This window comes from Arvicanthis niloticus, unplaced genomic scaffold (assembly GCF_011762505.2).
Source record: "Arvicanthis niloticus isolate mArvNil1 unplaced genomic scaffold, mArvNil1.pat.X pat_scaffold_599_arrow_ctg1, whole genome shotgun sequence".
NCBI classification, from domain to species: domain Eukaryota; kingdom Metazoa; phylum Chordata; class Mammalia; order Rodentia; family Muridae; genus Arvicanthis; species Arvicanthis niloticus.
The window spans coordinates 15,346-37,498 of record NW_023046219.1 but is presented as its reverse complement, the minus strand read 5'-3'; the positions used below and the strand labels follow the sequence as shown (position 1 = coordinate 37,498).

General features: G+C 44.6%; 1 protein-coding gene and 1 non-coding gene across 3 annotated transcripts; both read right to left on the bottom strand.

Annotated features, from left to right (window-relative positions):
- Window positions 1-412: 412 nt before the first annotated feature.
- LOC117702234 (transmembrane protein 107) lies at window positions 413-15,703 on the bottom strand. 2 transcript variants are annotated; one of them, XM_076706411.1, is made up of 5 exons: window positions 15,471-15,703; window positions 15,219-15,286; window positions 15,036-15,136; window positions 4,825-4,932; window positions 413-3,031 (listed from the first exon to the last, which is right to left on the bottom strand). In XM_076706411.1, the coding sequence occupies exons 1-4, from the start codon at window positions 15,555-15,557 to the stop codon at window positions 4,841-4,843; spliced, it is 348 nt and encodes a 115-aa protein (XP_076562526.1). In that variant the 5' UTR covers window positions 15,558-15,703; the 3' UTR covers window positions 413-3,031; window positions 4,825-4,840. The 2 variants fall into 2 exon arrangements, with proteins under 2 accessions (XP_076562526.1, XP_034349370.1); XM_034493479.2 differs by lacking the exons at window positions 413-3,031; window positions 4,825-4,932 and adding exons at window positions 13,577-13,930; window positions 14,141-14,237.
- LOC117702236 (U8 small nucleolar RNA) lies at window positions 13,117-13,251 on the bottom strand. The gene has a single exon (XR_004605989.1). It is a non-coding gene; the product is annotated as a U8 small nucleolar RNA (small nucleolar RNA).
- Window positions 15,704-22,153: the final 6,450 nt, after the last annotated feature.

Here is a 22,153-nt window from a genome sequence, read left to right as displayed (position 1 = left end):
TTCATTGCCAATTCCTTCTTGTAGTAAAGGGTAACAGGTGCACATAAAAGTCACATCTTGGGGCTGGAGCGGTGGCGCCTGCTGCTCTTCCAGAGGAGTTCGGTTCCCACCACATCAGTTACGCCACTCCCACCTGTAACTCCAGCTCCAGGGGATTGGAAGCCCTCTTCCAGCACATGCATATACAGATAAATAAATAATAAAAGTTATATCTTGTTTGTTTTAAAAATTGCATTATTACCAAGCAGTGGTGGCACACACCCTTAATCCCAACCTCAGGAGGCAGAGACAGATGGATCACTGTTTGAGGGCAGCCTGGTCTACAGACCAGGACAGCCAGAACTACACAGAGAAAACCTGTCTTGAAAACACAGGGGAAAATTAATTTATTTATTGGGGAAAATCACATGTGACCGTCATGGATAACTGGTAGGAGGCTTTCTTTCCTTCCACTGTGTCTGGAGACCAAAGAAGACCAAACTCAGGTCATCAAGCTTGGCAGCAGGTCCCCATGACTCATCTCACTGGACCATTTCTTTGCTGAGACAAGGTCTCATTGTAGAGTTCAGGCTAGTCCCTGAATGCTGGGATTACAAGGCTACGCCATGGCACCGGGTTGCTTTAAGTGGTATCTGCTTCATCTGTGAAGCTTCTCCTACCCAAGTACAAAGCACAATGTCAGTAACAAGGCAGACAAATGGATAAGGAATGATCAGAACAATGGTCCTCACTATCTCCCTCGGATGGTGGCACTGAGTGGCTTTGCCAGAGCTGGAGAGCTCTGCCTTTTCACTGGGCTGACCAGCTCAGCTACTACCCAGGCCCAGATTTGGGGCTCTGAATTGGCCCACCCCAAATCTATATCATCTGTGAACAGCTAGGATGTATGAAAGGGCCAGTCCTGCTGATCCAAAGCTGCAGGATCTCCATGACACAGGACAAAAACAGGACAACTGGGAGGAGTCCCAACGAAGATCCAATATTGATGGCGTCACAGAAGCCAGAGGCCTCCAACCAGACCAATAACTCACTGCAATGAACATTTCCAAGTGGAGATATGTGGATGGGGTGATACACTGTGGGATACACCTGACATGATACAGCTTCCACTTCAAGATGTTTTTTCTATGCTTTGCATTGTTGTTGTTTGTGTTTTATTTGGGGGGTTCAGGAGCGAAGGGTAGATATGAGGGGACAGGGAGCTGAGTGGGACTGGAGAGCATGATGTGAAACTGGGAAAGAAAATAAATAAAAGTTTTTTTAAAAGTTATTTTTTCAGTGATAGAAATAGAGTTTATTAAGAATAAAAGACACATCTGAGAGTGAACACAAGCTGGTAACCTAGAAAGGCAGATGCTTAAAGGTCACTAATTATATTCATTACAATTTATTTATTGTATTTGTGGTGGAGAGAGCACGCTGGATCAGTTTCTTCTTCCACCATGTTGGGAACAGGGACTGAAACCAGGCTGTCAGGCTTGGCAGCATGTAGTTTCCAAGCAGAATCAGCTCACTAGTCCTCTGTTACTTAGGACCTGGGGTGGTGGCATGGACCTTGTCTCCTAGCACCAGGGAGGCAGAAACACTGAAACCTCTGTGAGAGCCAGAGCTACAAAGTGAGACCCATCTCAAAGTAAAATAAAATTAAGAGTTATTTAGGCTGAACTGTAGCTCAATGGTAGAGTGTCTGAGTCCCAACTATTTTTTTTTTTTTTTTTAGATTGGGCACAGTGGCATACACCTGTAATCTTAACACTCAAGTCTGAGACATTGCCATGAGTTTGATCCCAACCAGGCTACAAAGGTAGACATTATACTCGAGGCAAATTAATTAACACAAACATTTGTGCACAGAGTATCAGCTCTTCAAAAAAGCATATAGTTCAAAAGACAGCTGCTCTTCTCCTGGCTACTCCGTCTCCCAGCCGCTGACCCACCAGTGCCCACTGCTTCCAGACAGGCTTTCATTATCCATCCTAATGAACAATCTGTACATGCTGCTCTGCACGTTGCTTTTCCATTTACCATAGCTTGGAGATTGTTCCATTATATGTAGGGCACACAACTCACGTCTTTATGATTGTGGAGTATCCTTCTGTATGGGGATATAAAGCAATTTAATCAATCCACTATAGGTGGTCATTTTAGGTTGTTAGTGACCTTTTGCCAAATGAAGAAAAGATATAAAGAATATTCCACATATTCTGACTTTCCTTTATGCAAACGTGTAGAATGAATTCCTGAATATAAAAATTCTATTTCAAAGCCAGGCACAGTATAAAACATGCCTTCAATCCCAGCACTCTGGAGGCAGAAGCAGGCAGATCTCTGTGAGTTTGAGGCCAACCTGGTCTAAAGAGTGAGTTCCAGGACAGCCAGGGCTACACAGAGAAACCATGTCTCAAAAACACCAAAAAGAAGGAAAATCAAACCATACAAGGATCTGGGAAAAGTGGGAAACCTATAATCCCAGGAACTCAGGAAACTGAGGCAGGAGAATTATATGTTTATGGCCTTTCTAGACTACAGTGTAAATTAAAGGTTAGCTTGGGAAACCCATGAGACCCAACGTATCAAGCTGAAAAAGTAAAATACATTGAAAAGATGGTGACATAACACACTTCGTAGAGAGCCTGCCTGGCTCTGATGAACCCTGTTCAGCCCTAGTTTTGAGCTAAGGATTTAACAAATCTGGAAAAAACAAATACTAAACCAAATGGTGCATATGCTTTTGATGGGTACTCCCAAATTGCTATCTACGGGTGTGCTACCAAGTTTTCTTCCCACCCAGCAAACAGGTAAGACAGGTTTCTCCACATCTCCAATATGCTATGAAACTTTTCAGCCAATATTAGTAAGTTGGGACTACAGAGCTGGCTCAGTGGTTGAGTATTTGCTGTTCTTCTAGAGGACCCAGCCAGGGTTTCTAGTCCCTACCATCCGAAGTTCACAACTTCTATCACCAGCTCCAGAGGATCAGCGCCCCCTTCTGGCCCTCTCTGCCATCTGCATGCTTGTCATGCTTGGACACCTAGACATAAATACAAACAAATCTTAAAATTCAATTAATTAGCCGTGCGGTGGCAGCGCACGCCTTTAATCCCAGCACTTAGGAGGCAGAGGCAGGCAGATTTCTGAGTTCGAGGCCAGCCTGGTCTACAAAGTGAGTTCCAGGACAGCCAGGACTACACAGAGAAACCCTGACTCGAAAAACCAAAAAAGAAAAAAAAAATCAATTAATTAACTATACACAATTTTCATCCCTTTTATGATGGATAACATGAGGCCTCTTCATATGTGTAATAGTTCTTTTAACTCCTAACCTGTGAAATGCCCATAAAGTGACTGTATGATTTTAAGTTGTTTGTACTTTTCTTACAGACTTACAGATTTTTGTGTCAACATTAACTTTTTCTCTACAAAATGACTTACAAATACTTTCTTAAGATACTATCTTTTGCTTCCTATTTTTGCCTATTTTTAAAACTATGTATACATTTTGTTATTTGTTTGCTTGTTTCTATTGACAAGTGTCACCTAAGTCACTAGGCTAGTTTCAAACTTAAATCTTCCTGTTTCACTCTCCTGAGTTACCAGCAGGCACCGCCGGCCCAAATTACTGATGTCTTGAGCTAAAGATTAAACTGAGAGTCAAGTGCATCCTAGGCAAGCCCTTACCATTGTGTTATACCCCATCCCAACATTCATCATAAACAGTTAAATGTGCCAGTATTCTTTTATGGCTTCTATCAGAAATGGTTTCTTATCATAAATATAAGCTATATGTTTATATGTAAATATATAATCTACTCAAAATTTATTTTAAAAACTACCCAGACTCGAGTATGGCAGCACACACCTGTAATCTCAGCTATTCAGGAAGCAGGGGGATTGCTCCAGTTTGCTTTCTGTTGCTGTGATAAAGCACTGACTAAAACCAGCCTGTGAAGAAAGGATTTACTACAGCTTACAGGCTTCAGTTCATTCTTGAAGAAAACCAAGGTAGGAGGAATTCAAGGTAAGAACTGAAGCAGAGGCCATGAGAGCCAGAGCGCCCCGCCCACCGCCTCAGCCACTGTTCTTCTACAGCCTACGCTCATCTGCCCACAGTGCCTAGGTGCTCCTATGGCAATTGGCAATTGGCAATCAGGCATGCCCAGAGGCCTACAGGCAAATCTGACAGAGGCAATTCTTCACTTGAGGGTTCCTCTTCTCAGGTGACTCTAGACTTAGGTTAACAGCTGAAACTAACTATGACAGGGATCATAGCCTAGGCTACAGAGCAAAATCCTGTTTCAAAACAACAAAGACAATTCTAAGGGCTAGAGAGATGGCTCAGCAGTTAACTCAAGTTCAGTTCCTGGCACTCACATCTGGCTGTTCCCAAGCACCAGTGACTCCAGGAGATCCAGTGCCTTTGGTCTCTGTGGGCACCCGCACCCACATGCACACATCCATATGCAGACACATACAAATAATTAGGAAAAAAATGTTAAGAACAGAACTAGGTCAGGTAGGGCAGTGGTGGCGCACGCCTTTAATCCCAGCACTTGGGAGGCAGAAGCAGGTGGATTTCTGAGTTCGGGGCCAGCCTGGTCTACAGAGTGAGTATCAGGACCGCCAGGACTACTACACAGAGAAACCCTGTCTCGAAAAACCAAAAAAAAAAAAAAAAAAAAGAAAAAAGAAAGAAAAAAAAGAAACACAGTAAGACCCTGTCTCAAAAGAAAAAAAAAGATACATAGTCCTTTGAATATTTGTTTGTTTTTGAGGCAGGGTTTCCCTATGAAGCTCAGGCTGGTCTTGAACTTGGCATCCTCTTACCTCAGCTTCCCCAGTTCTACTGAGAAACAAGCTTGCTCTCTGTAGCAGTGAGAAGGGCCCACTGCGAAAGCTGCCAAGTTGCTTTGATATGTAGCATGACGTCAGAAGCTGGAGTTAAAGCGCAGGTTAAGGCTCAACATGGCAGTGTTAGGAGCACTGAGAAAGACGGATAAAAGGATTTGCAGCTGGCTCTTCGAAAACCAGGCTACACAGGTAGAAGACAAAGCTCCGGACAGCAGGGCAGCTGTCCCTCCCCGCCACGGAGGAAATTACGTAAGACACTACTGCCCTTCCATTTACCCTTACATCTTATGCAGATGCTTGGTTTTGATTTTTCAAGACAAGTGTTCCCTGTGTAGCCCAGGCTGTCCTGGAACTTACTCTGTAGATGAGGCTGGCCCTCAACTCTGAGATCTACTTCCTCTGCTTCCCGAGTGCTGGGATTAAAGGCCACCACCACCTGGCCTCTGCTTTGTTCATCATCTTCATCGTCATCATCGTCATTTTGAGACAGGGTCTCCTATAACCCAGACTGGCTTCAAACTCCCTTTGTAATAGATTACTCTATCCTCCTGCCTCTATCTCTCATGTTCTGGGATTATAGACAGTTAGGACCATCATGCCTATTTTAACTAAAAAAAAAATTATTGGGGGATGGAGAAATGACTCAATGGTTAAGAGTACTTGCTGTTCTTTCAGGAGACCCAAGTTGGGTTCCCAGCACCCATGCTGGGTGGCTCATAACTGCTTATAACTCTTGCTAAGTGGATCTAATGTCTCTGACCTATGAGTGTACCTTTATTCAAGTGCACACATGCAGACACATACAAATAATTAAAATTAATAAAAAATATTTAAAGTTATTATTTTCTTGTGTGTGTGTGTGTGTGTGTGTGTGTGTGTGTGTGTGTGTGTGTGTTTGAGGTCTGAGACATGGTCTCTCTCTCTGTGTGTACTCTAGGCTGGTCTTGAACTCAACTAATCCTCCTGCCTCAGTCTCCTGAGCACTGGATTAGAGGTTTGAGCAGCAGAGCAGCCTTATAGGGTAGATATGTTTCAAATGTCCCAGAGGCCATGTATTAAAACAGGGCTTCCTAAACTTTCTCATGTCAGCCTGTACTATAAAGCTAGTTCCAGGACAGCCAGGGTACACAGAGAAACCCTGTCTAAAAAACAAACAAATAACAACAGAGAAAGCTGACTAGTCCTGGTTGAAAACAATGAATTTAAAGAGACACTACCCTAGTATATAGGTTTATAAAATAGATATACTAACCAAACATTTGTTTCCCAATAATCAAAAATTAATGATTAGAGCCACATATGATCATGTATCAAAAGCAATACACTTGTTTCTTTTTCTTTGTTTTTTCAAGACAAGGTTTCTCTGTGTAGCCCTTGATGTTCTAGATCTTGCTCTGTAGACCAGGCTGGCCTCCAACAGAGCCAGCTGCCTCTGTGTCCTAAGTGCTGGGATTAAAGGTGTATGCCATCACACCTGGCTCCAATTTGTCTTTTTTAAATGGCATCCTTAGTATCTGCTGCGTTCCACTTAGTTCTCTTTCTAGATTTCGGAGTGTGCCCCATGAGTCTGTGTACTTCACTGTGTGGATTTTGGTTTTGTTTTTCTTTTACACTTGTATTGCATTTTTAATATTTTATTCATGTATTTGTGTGTGGATGTACCGTTGTACACATCCAACAACACATGTGGAGGTCAGAGGTCAGACCTGGTTCACTCCTCCCTGTTGGGTTTCAGACGCAACAGGAAGGGACAAGCCAGCTGAGGTGCATATTTTGTATACCAAAAAGGAGCTGGCCCCCAGGTCCTCCCAGCTCTCAGTCCCTGCCTGTTACAGGCATGGTTGGCACACACTGAATTCCTCCCTGAACTTCTCAGCCCAAGGTTCCCCGGAGTCTCTTCACTATATAATAATCCAGATGTTTTGCACTCACGCTCTCTCTCTCCCTATGTACACAGTCTTTCTTTCTCTCTCTCTCTCTCTCTCTCTCTCTCTCTCTCTCTCTCTCTCTCTCTCACACACACACACACACACACACACACACACACTTCTCTGTCTGCATGGTGACTTTCCTGGTTTTGTTCCTGTTCCTTGGGACAGTTGAACCCTCCTGAGAAACCTGCCTTTATGTTTTAGTTTGGCTTGAATTGGCTTATTTTGTCGGAGGAAAAAATAGTATCATTTCCTTTATGTGGGTCCCAGCAATTAAACTCAGTTCATCAGGCTTGGCTGAAGGTGCCTGTAACCACTGAGTGAGTCATCTTACCAGCCCCTACCTGTCTTTTTGTTTTATGTTTTAAAAAATATCTATCTATCTATCTATCTATCTATCTATCTATCTATCCATCCATCCATTTAGCGATGTATTTTTGAGACAGGGTTTCTTTATGTAATCCAGATGTCCTGGAGCTTGCTATGTAGATCAAGATGGCTTCCAACTCATAAAGATCCTCCTGCCTCCTGAGTACTGGGACTAAAGGCATGTGCTACCATTCTTGGTCATTTTTATTTTTTAAATTGTGTGTGTGTGCACGTGTGTGTGTGTGTGTCCACAGTGCAGGTGCCCATGGAGGCCAAAAGTATCATGTCCCCTGTAATTGGAGTTATAGGTTGTTTTGAGCTGTGTAATGTTAGTGCTAGAACCCAGAACCTGGGTCCTCTTCACGGGCTGCCCCAGCCTTTGCCCTCTGAGGCATCTTTCTAGTGCACTTCTTTCCCACTGTTTGAATGAGTTTATTTTATAGCTTTTTTTAAAATTTTTAAATCAGAGCCTGTGGTGGTTTGAATAGGAATGGCCCCCATAGACTCAAGTACACACATGCTTAATCCTTAGGGGTTGTGTACTACTAGGAGGTATGACCTTGTTGGAGGAAGTGTGTCATGGTGGGGGCAGGCTTTGAGGTCTTAGAAGGTCAAGTCTGGCCAGTGTATCTCAGTCTCCTGTTGCTGACTGAGGATCGATCAAGATGTAGATGTCTCAGTCGGGCGGTGGTGGCTCTGGCCTTTAATCCCAGCACTTGGGAGGCAGAGGCAGGCGGATTTCTGAGTTCGAGGCCAGCCTGGTCTACAGAGTGAGTTCCAGGACAGCCAGGGCCACACAGAGAAACCCTGTCTCAAAAAAAAAAAAAAAAAAAAAAAAGATGTAGAAGTCTCAGCTCTTTCTCCAACACCATGTCTGCCACATGCACTGTGCTTCTCGCCAGGACGATAATGGATTAAACCTCTGAAGCTGTAACCTGGCCCCAAGTAAATGTTTTCCTTTTTAAGAGTTGCCATGGTCATAGTGTCTCTTCACAACAATAAAATCCTTAGACAGAGCCTAAGCTTCTCTTTCCCAAATATGCAGCACAAGCCTTGGCTTGCCAAGTTTAATTACCAGAGCAGGAAAGACGGGATGCTGTTATTAGCCAGGTTTAGGCCACCTGGTTACCCCGAGGCAAAAAGAAAATGAGGAGGGAGTGAGTGCAGGCTCTTACTGAGCATAAAGACTAAGAATGGGGTGGGGAGGGGCTGCAAAAAGCAAATGGAGTGGGGTAACCAGGAAGAGGATGTATACTGAACACCTGGAAACAACATGTGCCTCATGACCAAGTCAACCCATGGAAAAGGTCCTGAGGAGATGTCAGAGGTCTGGGATTCTATTCCCTCTACCCCATCCCCACATGGACCATCTCCATCTTCCTTGAAATCCCACCAGAATGTCTGTGAACTCACATTAACCAATTTGGTCCTTTCATGGGTAGTTGAAGCACACTCTTCCACAACCCATCAAGTATTTATTACGGAGAAGTAGCAAGTTCAACAAAAGCCAGCTGCTCCTCAATCTGCATGATGCCCACCCCCAACCTTGCAGGAAACATATTCACCACAAACTTCACACTCTCACTAAAGGTGCCAGACAACTACAGATCCAGAATAAGATGGCAGGAGAGAGAACCCTCAGGACTCAAGCCTCAGAGCTATCTTTGAGTGTTCAGGCTGCAGGCTTCATTCCTCTGAGTATAAAGACAGTCTCTAAAACAGCCCTGAGATCTATAGCTGGGCATGTTGGCACACAGCTTTAATCCCAGCAAGCAGGAGGCAGAGGCAGGCAGATCTGTGAGTTCAAGGCCAGCCCAATCTATATACAGCAAGTTCTGGGACAGCCAGGAATACGTAACAGGAGATCCTGTTCGAAAAGAACTAAAAATAAACAAGTAATCCTCAGAACTAGAAAGCCACTAACGTCATAGCAAATGAAAATCCATTTCAGATGCTAACTGGTAGGTCCTCTGGTGTTGACTTATGGCTAGAGGGAGGTGACTGACTTTGGGTAGCAGGGAAACATCTGGGTTCAGAACTGCTGCTCCACAGATGGCTGGTGTTTAAGAACAACAGAGGTGACTGGGGGTGGGAGGCTAAGACATACTTCAGCTGGGAGAATTCTTGCCTAGTATGCACATGACCTCAGGTTTCATCCCCAACACCACAAAAACTGAGCGTGGTTAAACAATCCTTCACTTAACCCCAACTTGGGAGACAGAGATAGGAGGATCAGATGTTCAAGGTCATCCTCAGCTACAGGAGACCTTGTATCAAAGAAAAAAGAAGTTATGACTCAGAGGATAGAGACACCTGCTCCCAAGGCTAACAACCTGGTGGGTGGAGAGCACCGACTCTGGTAGGTTGTCTTCTAAACGCCACACGCACGTGACCATGCATACATACAAGCGTATAAAATATTAATAAAATGTAATTAAGAAGTAGTAGTGGTGGTGGGACTGGAAATGCTATGAAGTCGTGAGTTCAATCCTCACCCCTGCCAGAGGAGGAAAAGGAGGAGAAAGAGGAGGAAGGAAAAGAAGAGGAAGAAGAGGAGAACAAGGAGATAGTAACACCAACATAAATAAATGGGCAAGCAGAAGAGAGACAGCACACAGTACTATGTCCCCAGTGATTGCCACATGCACACTTTATTATTTTAAATGTAGGACAGTGAGACAATAGCTCAGCTCAGTGTTTGTCTTGTATGCACGAAGACCTGAATCTGAGCTCTAGCACCTAAAAGTCCAGGTATAGGCATGAGGCAAATACTTGTAACCCCAGCACAGGGCAAGTACCAATTAGAGACCCTATCTCAAAACAAAAACAAAATAACCAAGATGAACGGCTCCTGACGAATGAGATCTGTGACTGACCCACATGTACATGCAGCCACATACCTACGTATCCCTCCATAAACAAACATGCACACAATATTTACTGAATGAAGTTGAAAAGGCAGAGACATGCCAGATGAACCAGGGAAACCATTGTTCCTAAGCCAACTGAGAGACAGATTTTAAAAGAGGGGAGTGTTCAACATAACACAAAGAGAAGAGAGCTAAAACCACACAAGTCACTCTGGGCTTGAGGACAAGAAGTAATAGGTTTAAATTTATTTTTATTTTATGTGCACTGGTGTCTTGCTTGCACATTTGTCTGTGTGAGGGTGTTGGATCCCCTGGAACTAGACAGTTGTAAGCTGCCATGTGGGTGCTGGGAATTGAACCCAGGTTCCCTGAAAGAGCAGTCAGTATTCTTAACAGCTGAGCCATCTTTCCAGCCCCAAGAAGTAATTGGTAATGAGAATTTTCTTGGAATGTTTGGACAGGTGCATCTCTGGGAAAGTATGTGCTTATGTACATAAGCTTATTATATATTTTATTAGACAATACAAATAATAGTATACTCTTCGGGGGGGCGATACCTATGGTCATGCTAGTTAAACCACTCTAGCTGAGCTATATCTACGACCCTACAATATTCTTTTTTTTTTTTTTTTTTTTTTTTTTTTTTGGTTTTTCGAGACAGGGTTTCTCTGTGTAGTCCTGGCTGTCCTGGAACTCACTCTGTAGACCAGGCTGGCCTCGAACTCAGAAATCCACCTGCCTCTGCCTCCCAAATGCTGGGATTAAAACAATATTCTTTTAGTATTTTATGTGTATGAGTATTTGCCTGCACACATATCTGTGCTCCAAGTAGATGTCAAATGTCACGGTAAAGAGAATAGGGCAATGGATTTCCTGGAACAGGAGTAAGCTGCCATGTGGGTGCTGGGATTTGAACCTGGATCCTCATAACCATCTCCTCAGCCTCCTACAAGATTCTTTAACGTAAATTCTACTCTTTTGTTTTTTGTCTCACTGTGCAGTTCTAGCTATCCTAGAACGCACTCACTGTAGACCAGACTGGCCTTAAATTCAAAGATCCACCTGCCTCTGCCTCCTGAATACAGCTAATCTCTTTAAAATTTATGAAATTCTGGGGTGATTCGGGTGCACACTTTTAATCTCAGCACTTGTGAGGTAAAGGCAGGTGGATCTCTGTAAGTTTGAGGCCACCCTGGTCTACAGAGCTCATTTCAGGACAGCCAAGGAAGGAGACAATAAGAGGAGACTAGAGAGACAATAAATGAGAAACAAGACTTGGTCACACACTCTGGTTTGTATCCATTCTTCCATTTCTTGCCCCTTCATCCCTACTCTCTCTCTCTTATTGTCCCTCTTCTCTTATTGTCTCATCCTTGCAAGAAAATCCTGGGTATTTATAAGCACAAGCAGGAGAACACAGCTGAAGATACTTTACCATGTGCACCATGCAGCTGGGGTCACTAAACAGCAAAACAAGATATGTGGGGTAAACAAGATGTTATCAGAGTGTGCTCAGCTGTTGTAGGCTGTTGAAAAACAAGTCTCTTGTCAGGGTATATGGCTGGAGATGGCTGCAAAGATGATAGCCACTTTCTGCTAGAAGTTGGCTCCCAACATGTAGTGTCTTAGAATTACAGAAAAATGTCACTGAAAGGTATGGAATGCTTCAGGAATGTGTCCCCTTGCACAGAGGCCATGGTAATCCTGTGTCTTTCCAGTTTTAGTGTATGTGCTACTGAAGTGAGCCTGTGTGTGTATGTAAAACCCTACAACCAATGTCTATATAACCTTGCGAAACAGAGACCCATGAAATGTCAGGGGTAGATGTGACAGTTGTGATCAGGAGACTGTGCTGTAAGGAAGAGGCTTACAGGCTTCACAGTTAGCGCTCTTAAATCCACTGCTTCATAAAAGTGTTTTGAGAAACCTTTGAGAGATTTGCCTACAAAAAGGAGCAGACTTTTTCTGGGGTCAAAGCGATCTGTACTTGACAATCCAGCTAACAGAGGAAAACTCTCAGCGTTCCGCAGACAGACCTGCTGCAGTTCTAAGCCTGCAGCTGCTCGGGGAATGTCTCAGGTTGTGCTCAGCCTCTATCCTGAGCTGCTCAGCTGCCACCCTCCTCACACAGATGATACCGGAGGAACGCAGTAGGGGACCTCAAGACCTGGCCCAGCTTGTCCATCCCTACAAGGGGCAGCAAGTTCCTGTTGTTTTGTTGGGGAAAGGGTACTTTCTATGCAGCCCTGGCTTGCTGGAAATGCACTATGTAGACCAGGCTAGCCTTGAACTTGTGGCGCTCTTGCTTCTGCAGACTGAGTGTTGGGATTGTGGGCACGATCACCATTCCTGGCTGCTGTAAGTTTTTTATGCTGAGGATTTTGCCTAGGACCTCAAGGCACAGCAAGTATGCCCTTACTGGTGAGCTAGCTGTATCTCCAGTGTAAATATAACCTACTTAATTGCAAGTTCACACTGTTTAATTTAAATAAGAGTTATGTTTGGCAACCTGTCAGTAGAGCTCCTGGAAAAAGTAATTTTTTCTAAGTTCAGTAAGACACATGCAAGGGTGTGTGTGTGGGCTTCTCGCAGAGCTGCACTTAAGTTTCTCAGCAATAGCTGAGACATATGTAACATTCTGGTGGCTCTCAAGTTACAACTTCAAGCTTTGCTAAGAAAATCCTAAATCTTTTTTTTTTTTTTTTTTTTTTTTTTTTGTAGCACGTACAATTTATAGAATTAAATAAATCTAGGAGTACTGGAAAACTTTGTCTCTGTATGCCCAAAGCTAAGTACAAGTCATATCACATCTACTTTCTCATAACTGTTAGTAGGGAGTAAGGAGGTCATTGATTTGAATTGATGTGCTGTAAATTTAGGGGTCATCTGAAAGCGTCTCCTGGCAAGCACGAGGAGGGGTCTTGAGGTGCTTCCCAGAAGCTGGCTGCTCTCGCCACAAAAGTGAGGTTGGAGCAATCAGATAACCACATATTCGATTCTCAAAGGTATGGTTCTGAACAGTGCTAAGGACAAAACACACAACGTGGTTATAAAAGTCTACCAATCAGCATACTGAAAATAAGTGTGATCGTCAGGGAATCAGATAGGAGCAATCAGGATGTTGTCAGGTCCTGATCACACGGAAATGCTAATCAGCAGATCATGCAAGCTCCAATCATCATTTTCTACTGCCCTCCGAATGGAGGAACAGGTAAGGATTAACCTCCTGACGATAAACAGAAAAGGGAGCCCATTCCTAATTAAGTAAAGATATCTCCTATTAAAGGGAGGGTGAGAATATGACACTTTAGCATGAACCCAGTGATTTACAGTTTTTGCAACCCAAGAGTAACATCTATTTGATAGTCGCTTGAAATGTTTTATTTTTCCATTCGGCGCAAAAAGGGAGAAACCAAATTCTCCCAGAATGCTCCGCTCCCATGCAGCAAATTGGAAACTCTATGTGAGATGCTTATTTACATATCCCCGCCCACTCACTTCCGCCTATCTTGTACCGTAAAAATCCAAATAGAAGCATCACCTATTAGCTCACATACATGCGGCTAGAAAAAAGCCTTTATTTACACCAGCCTCTTGGGCCACCAATGGTCTTCTGTATAAGCCTTGTTTTTAGTATAAAATGAATTTTATTACAAAACTCTATAAAATTATAACCCAAGATTTGAGGGATCTTATCCCAACACTGCCATCCTCTGCTTAGCCGCAGTTGGGAGGAGCAAAAGACCAGGGCGAGAGAAAACTGAAGCCTCTGTCTTTCTTCTTCCAGCAATGGGAGACAGCTCATCACTTTTCCAGCCTTGGTCCCTACATCTGGGTTGTGATCAGAAGGGTTTCTTTTTCAGCCCAAAGACAGCGATGAATAATGCAGTTTCAGTGACAGCTGGGAAGGCGCTGTGAAAAGCAGGGGATGGGTTTAGAGCCCCTTCTAACCCAAACACTCGAACCCCCAAATCTTATATGCGAGTGAGTTAGGGGGTGGGTAAACTCTTCAAACCTCTACCAATTGCAAATGTGCAGGAAAAGTCTGGGTGGGGGAAATCTTCAGATTTGGGACTTTCCACCATCCCCCACCCCATTCTAAAATATTGGGTACTATGGCACCTGCAGAAGGCAAAAATGTACCAGTACGTGGTACATTCCCATCGCTCGAATATGAAGAAAGAGAGGGCTACAGACGCGCTACAGTGGGCTGCAATGGCTTAAACACAGCAGAGTCAAGGAAAGGAATAGGTAAGTGATGGGCCCTTTGGTACCTGAACTTGGGTTCAGCTTGTTCCCTTCCGTTAAGACAAGCACCAGAGTTGGCAGCCATGCCTTCTGTGGGCAGTTATGTGTAAGAGGCCAGAGCTGTGTTTGCTTTGATAGGACCTCTCCCTGTACACTTCTGGGAAGGTTAATGTCTCGTATGCCCTAGGCCACACAAGAATACCTACAGGTCTGATACACACTCCTCCTTGTCCACAATTCAAAAGTCAACAGCTACGTTTTTACAAACAAACAGGGTCTCTCTATGTAACCCTGGCTGACTTGGAACTCACTCACTATGTAGACCAAGCTGGCTTCGAACTTAGAGATTCGCCTGCTCCTGCCTCCCTAGTGCTAGGATTAAAGGCTTGTAGCACCACGCCCGGGCATCAAGAACCTTCCTATGTGCTTCATTTTCTGGGTTCCCTCTGAGTTCCCATAGTGCTTTGTATTTTACACACTCCTGCAGCATATTGTGTATCACACTGATTTACAGATGTTTATCTATGTCCTCCTCCAACGGGATAAAATGGTCTTACTCCCAGCCCATGGACCGCCAGAACCTGGCTCACATCAGGATTTAACAAATGTTTGAATTCTATTAATTCCCTAACACTGTCTAAAACCTCTCACCTAGAGAGATTCGGTCTGCCACACAGGGCAGAGACTTGTGCCCAACAGGCCTACAGAGGTGGAAAGAGTGGTAACGGACATGAATCACATGGGGACGCTGGCCAGGCAGAAAGGATACAGAGGAGGCTCTGGGTGCTATTGAACATGGAGACTCCTGAGAGGAAGCCAGCCAGCTCCACTGCAAAGAGGCCCAGGGTGAGACAGAGCGCTGCCACCAGCCTGCAGAGAGAAAGGGGGTTGGACCAGGGTTTCTGGATTCCGTAGAAGACCCTTGTACTCTCACCCCGTCCCAAGAGCTCACTGGTTGTCCTGCTTCTCATATTCCTCGGGGGTGAACTTGAGAGGCAGGCAAGCCTGGATGTTGCTTTCCTGGTGAGCCGGGCAGAAAGAAAGAAATGTCAAAGGAGGTGTTTCGGGGATTGGTTGGGGTGGGGCCGGGGAACGGGAGCAACTGTGTGGGTCTGTGGGAGTGGACTGAGCTGAGCTGGGTCCACTCCAAGATGAGAATGGGAGGGACAGAAGGGCACGCGCGCGCGCCCTGTCCGCGTCTTACCCGGGACCAGAACAAAGTGATGACAACCACCAGATGAGCCAAGAGCGTCAGGAACCGAGAGGGCACGAGCCCGGAGATCCGACCCATGGCCTCAGGGACCCAGAGCGGAGGCCGTGGTTTTTGAGGTTGGAAGTCTGAGGTGGGTCACTCATCAAGTCTCCCAGAGCAAGCAGGCCAGACCTCTCTACTTAAGCCTTCTTCCCGCGCGCTCAGGCGCCGCCCGGTTGCCAGGGTAACTGCGTCCGCAGGCGCCATGCAGCTGTTTCCGGAAGTCTCGCGATAGTGCTGCTCCTTCTGCAGACAACTCTAGGCCCAATATGCGACCCCTTGCTCACCTCCTGGTCCCCGTGGGTTGGATTCAAGAGGAAGCACCCGGGACCACGAAATCCTCCCTTCTCCTGTGGTTCCCTTGTGCTCCTGTGGTAGCCTTGGGCGCTAGGAGATGAGAGGCTGATCCTCCGAGCTTATCGCACCGTCGTACCATGTCCCCCAGCCCCTGATTGTCAGAGGACTCCCCCTCCCACCCTAGACCAAAAGTTTGCTGAAGAATGACTTTAATTCCTCCCTGAATAACTTGTCTCGGTTTCATGAGAGATTTGCCGAGTGCAGAAATGAGCAGCCTTGGGATGATTAGAATAGAATGTGCGTGAGGTGACTGCCTCGGAACCGAGGGGATCTGAAAGGGCGAATAATGGAGCAAGGGACTGGAACAGCTTGTGAGACCCTGGGAGGTTTAACTCAGGCTAGGAGGCTGACCCACCACCGATGATTTCACTCCTGCTTTGAGCTGTCAGGCCCCGGATATTGCTCAATTACAGACCAAGAACCTCTTCGTAGTGTGACGTGACTGATTTGGGGCTTCGGATGAAATCTCTGAAGATCGGAAAGTTCTCATTACCTTGCGGGTTCACAAGTCCCATTGACGGTGGAGCTCCCAGCCCATTAGACTTCTTCTCCTTTGTGCCTCTAAACCCAAAGACAAGACTCAGAGGGATTTCATCCATTCAACAAATATTTGATGTCTCTCAGATGCCAGGCACTGTACTTGGCTCTGAGAGTACGACGATAAAATCCCTACAGTTTAGATTCTAGGCAGGTAGATTGATAACAACCAAAATAACAACAAACCCATGAAAGATAATGCATACTATATAATTTTTTTTTAATTAAAGGGTAACGCTAGAATAATATCAAGGGAAAGCTTTGAAAATAAATAATTCCTAAATTTTTGTTCCAAGAAATTGGCAGAGAGAGAGATAGAGAGAGACAGAGACAGAGAGGAGAGAAGAAATATGTTTCTGTCTCCCTAAAGTAATAAATGGGGTTCCCTTTCCTAAGCCAATGATTGAGAAAATTTAGAACTTGAGTCAACCTATTTTAGTAAAAGTCATGAAAGACAGACTGAAGTTCTTCTGAATGAATGGAGGACAAATTTAACCTAATCTGAGATCCCAAACCAGGCAAAAGTAACCCCCAACACATACACACACACACACACACACACACACACACACACACACACACACACACACTTATTATAAAAGACTGTGGTGGAATGCTTGGCAAATTTTGTATAGGGTTTCTAACTTAAACAACAGTACTGTAAAGGTGTAATTTCCTGATTTTTTTTTTCAGTATTGGAGATAAGTTTCGAGCCTCTTGCATATAGGTAGGTAAGCACTCTCCACTGAGCCATACTCTCACCTTCCCTTCTGAATCTTATAGTGTTACCATCAATGCATTGAATGACATCCTAAAACATAAAGAATAATTTATAGCAGTGAATGTCCTTATATATTCAGCTCCTACATACTGAAACTTCTGCCTGTGGGATGCACTGGGGACCAAACACGGGGTCTGAACCACGCCAAACGACTGCTTTACTACCAAACTCCACTCAAGCCCCTCTATGGTGAAACTTTATAATGACTTTTTCATATAAAGTTGAACCTTCAAGCTGGATGGGGGAAAATACCTACAGTCCCAGCATTTGGGAGGTGGAAGAAAGAGAGTCAGAAATTCAAGGCCATGCTAAGATATACAGTCAGTTCTAGACCAAGCTACATAAGATCCTGTCACAAAAAAACCAAGAAACTAAAATGTCTCTTTAAAAAAAAATTGTAGAGATGGCCCAGTGATTAATCTCAGCACCAGGTGTTAATCCTAGTACTCAGGAGGCAGAGGCAGTCAGATCTCTGTGAGTTCAAAGCAAGCCTGATCTACAAAGCAGGACAGCCAAGGCTACCCAGAGAAACTCTCTATTGAAACAAATAATGAGCAGAGAATACTCTTGTTAAATTCGGCTCCCAGCACCCATATTATGCTGCTTACAACGTCTTGTAATTCCAGATCCAGTGCCCTCTTCTGGACACACACACACACACACATACACACACACACATACACACACACACACACACTCACACTCAATGCACACACTCATACATGATATTTAAAATAAGTTCCCAGGCATGGTGGCACACAGCTCAAGAGGCAGAGGCAGACAGGTCTGTGGGTGTCCAAGACCACTGGAAGGTACTGTGAGAACAAAATTTGAAAGCAGCATTGTAACAATAACAAAAATTCATGGTCAGCAAAGACCACCAACAATTTGTTAAATATAGTCATAATAAAAATATTAAGCCCCTGCAGGGGCAGGGTGACAAAAAATAAAGGCATACAAGGGCATGCCCAGACAAGTCCAAACTAGCCCAAGTGAGTAATGGGCTATCTGGTGTTTACTTTTCTCTCCCTCCCTTTTCTGGGAGGTCCGAGTTTCTGCAAGTTCTGCCAGTTCTGCAAGTTGCTGATGTTTGAAATATCCAATCATATGTAACCGCGCCAAATTTTCCCGCTCTCCCCAACCCCTACCGATAAATATCCCAAGTTCCCTGGGTCCAGGCGCGCAGAACCTCTATCTCCTGTGTGAGATATGTTCCAGCCCGAGGGCCCTCGTCATTAAACCTCCTCTGCAATTGCATCAAGAAGGTCTCTCGTGTGTCCTTGGGGCGTGCCGGTCCGGACTTGAGTGAGGGTCCCCTTGCGGGGGGGTCTTACAGAGGGTCCCCTTGCGGGATGGGGGTCTTACATTTTGGTGCATGGGCCGGGAAGTGCGTGACCCCAGGACTCACGACACAGACCTCTTGGAGGTAGGTCTGTATGAGTGGAGTGTGTCTGAGTGCAGCGCTGCTGTCTGTGTCTCTGTGTTTTGGTTTCTGTGTCTGTGCCATGGTTTCGGTTTCGGGCAGTGGTCACTACAGGCCGTCAGGACTTAGTGACCAGCGGTAGCTGCAACCCTGGGGGACGCCCTAGAAGAGCTGGGAGAGCCAGCTAGGTCAAGGGATTTGACCATCTGATGGTCGAGGGATTCGGCCGGGCGGTTGAAAGATTCAACCGTTGAGTTTCTGAATCTGGGAGACGGAGTTCTCCATCTGGAGGAGAAGACGTGGTGTGCTTCTCCATCTGAGGTCGCGTTTGGCCGATGTGGCCAGGTGTGTTTGTCTGTGTTTTCTGTCCCACCCGTGGCAGGGGTGCGATATCTGTGTTGTTTATGCCACCCGTGGCAGGGGTGAGCTATCTGTGTTATTTGGTTTATATGTTCTTGGACTCCGACTGGCGATCGTCGTTTCTTTTCTTTTCTTCTGGACTGAAATTACTGTGTAAAACATCCTAAGTTTAAAAAGAGATAACATGACCACCAGCAGAAAAAGAGATAGATAGGTGAGTGCTGCTGCAGAACAGTGAGACAGGCAGTTCCTGTCCCACAGCTTGTAGCCAAGAGAAAATTCTGTTTCTCTGCTGTTAGCAGAGGCTACGGAGGAGGTAGGACATGCAGGTCTTCTGCCCACTGCGGTCTGAAAGGCGAGACGAGTTCCCAGCCTCCCACCAATGATAAATTGAGGTGTGGGCAGCAGCGCAGGCTGGGAGTGATCGATTAGCATGTGGGGGTGAGCTATCTGTGTTTTTTTTGTTGTTGTTGTGCCACCCATGGCAGGGGTGAGCTATCTTTGTTTTATGTACCACCCGTGAGAAGGGTGAGATATTTGTGTTATTTTTTATATGTGTGTGTCTTTTCTTGGCAAATCATCTGTGTGTTAGCTGTTAATCTACTGTGTTAAACATCTTGAGTTAAAAATAGGTAACATGATTGCTGGCAGAGAGGAATGAAGCTGCCGGTACAAAAATACAGCTGCAGAAAGGCGGGAAGGTCCTTTAATAAGGGGCGACTATCGCGGTTCGTGTTCCTACAGCCCGCCTACCGCATATAGGGTATACTCCAGGTAACAGCACATGGAGGGTGCCCGAGCCCAGCCCACACTTGGAGGGCGACAACTCATGGTTCCCCAGCACAGCAACAGCGTGCAACAGCTAACTGATAATTCGCCCTGCTCTGTGGCCAGAAGGGCACCAGCAGAAAGCAGAAAAAGGGGGCCAGCAGTTTTTTGGCTTCTGTAATAAAAAAGTTGATAATGATTTTTCCCAGTTTAATATGTGAAAGAGTGCTTTTTTCTTAAATTACAGCTAAAAAGTTACAGGTTGTCCTGAGTCAGAAAAATATATATATAGGCTTCCGTTAAAAAAAAAAAAAAAAGCCATTGCTGTTTGAGACAATTTCATTATTTATATGAGATTTTCATTAAGATTTGGTTCAAAGATGAGAGTTCAGACAAGATAAAATTAAAAAAGTAATAAAGACTTGTGCTCATATGTTAGATATAAAATGTTTACTTTCCTGTTCTTGTTGTAAATCACTTCTAAAACAATATTCTAATCCAAAATAACTTTTAAAAGGTTTTTATAGAACTATGACCAAGGTTTCTATTTTTGCCAAAAGTTAAATTCAAATGAGTGTCTAATGTAACTCAAGTTGCCTTTTAAAAATTGTTAATACTGTGTAAATCTTTAACATCGTAATAGTCCTTACTGTGAAATGATATTCGTTCTGATTTAATTTCTTTCTTAGAGCTTCAGAGGTGAGCTCACATTACACCTATGGACAAGGTACTGTTTACAGACTGAATTAAATTGTGGTCTCTAGCGTGATGTGAACAGCAGTCATGCAGCCTCACAGATACATTAGTCTGTACAGAGTCCTAAAAGACTATTTACTGCTTTTACAGGTGATCAAAGTAATAAATAAGATAAGAGCCTTTCTTCCACAAGACCCTTATAGGTTCTAGTCTTCAGGAGTAAAGAACAAGAGAGGACACCGAAAGAATGTTCCCTCAGACATGGGGACCCCATCAATTGATCAGGCTGTGGTCAACAGTGGGTTATAGAAGGTAAGGGACACCCAAAGGCCCACGCCAGATTCCATTGACAGATCTTGAGAGAGCTAGAGACTCTGTCAGTATAGACAAGGCTTCAGAGGCTAGAGAGACTACAAAACAAGTCATTGAAAGATTTAGGAAATATACTATACTATATCAGGGAAAAAGGAAAAGAGAAAAAGAAAAGAAAGATAAGATAGATGGGATCATAGACAGGGTTAAAATTATTGGTGATAATAGCAAGTGAGAGAAGGTTAAGGAGTAGAGAAAGGTTGCCGGGAAAGTCTAAAAGAAAGGAATAGAGAAGAGATTAAAAGATAAAAGGTTTACTGTAAGTTGCTGTGAAAGTCTAGAGGAAAAGAGTGGAAAAGATAGAAAGTCTAGAGAGAGGAAAAAAAAAAAAGAAAGGTGTCAGGGAAAGAATTTACAGAAAGCAGAGAAGAGGGACTCCAATCAAAGAGAGATAAGAAACTCCTTTAAAAAAGGACCAGTTTGCACATTGCAAATAAAGGAGCCAGCGTCAGGTCCAAGAGTGCCCTAACAAATAGAAGCCAGGGACAAGAAATCCCAGGCCTTGAAAAACATCCCAGATGGTGAAGATATTAGCTCTGTGTAAAGACAGCGATTAAGATAGACAGGGTCCTCCTCCAGGCCAATGGGCCAAAATATATTTATGGACTACCCGAAAATGGTGGACTAAGAGATGGGCTGGGTATCCCATTCATTTATGGTCATCCTAGGCTGCTCCTATCCCCTGTCTGGTTGAGGAGATACCCCCTAAGATGGACATCCAGATACAACACTTCCTGGGCTGCAACTAACTGACAAGAATTCAACGGATAAAAGACTGACTTCAGCCAGGAGCCGAGGTAACCTGCTTTTCAGACGGAAGCAGTTTTCTCCATGCTGCTCAGAGGCAAGCCAACACTACTGTGGTGGACACAAATGTCATCTGGACTGACTCCCTACCCCTGAGATCATCGGTGCAGAGAACAACCTTGGAACTTGGGGCTGACAAGAAGACCAACATCTGCATAGACAACAGGTATGCTTTTGCCACAGCCCATGTCTGCAGGACTACATACCAAGAGAGGAAACCCTGATGAAGCCAGCAACTGTGAGTACTCGTTGCCCAGGACACCAAAAGGGAGGAGACTCAGTGGCCTGAGACAATAACCAGACAGATCATGTGTCTTGATACGGCAGCCTGTTCCAGTTGTGGGCCTAAGAGATGGCCTCACTTAAAACACAGAATAAGAAAAAGAACTCAGATTGCTAGCCATCCTGCCAGATGCTATCTAGAGGAAAAGAGACAATGGTGCACACAAGAAGGGAGAACTATACTCCCCAGAAAGCAAAGGGGGTTTACCAGGCTAAATACACAGATGGACTCTTAAGATATGAGTACAACCA

Excerpts from the sequence above, each read along its gene's own strand:
- LOC117702234 (XM_034493479.2), bottom strand. The coding sequence starts at position 15,557 with ATGGGTCGGATCTCCGGGCTCGTGCCCTCTCGGTTCCTGACGCTCTTG. Across the intron at positions 15,287-15,470 it reads TCACTTTGTTCTGGTCCCGG|GAAAGCAACATCCAGGCTTG; the intron begins GTAAGACGCGGA and ends CCGGCTCACCAG. Across the intron at positions 14,238-15,035 it reads TAGCACCCAGAGCCTCCTCT|CCATTGCAGCCCACTGTAGC; the intron begins GTATCCTTTCTG and ends GCTGTGTTTAAG.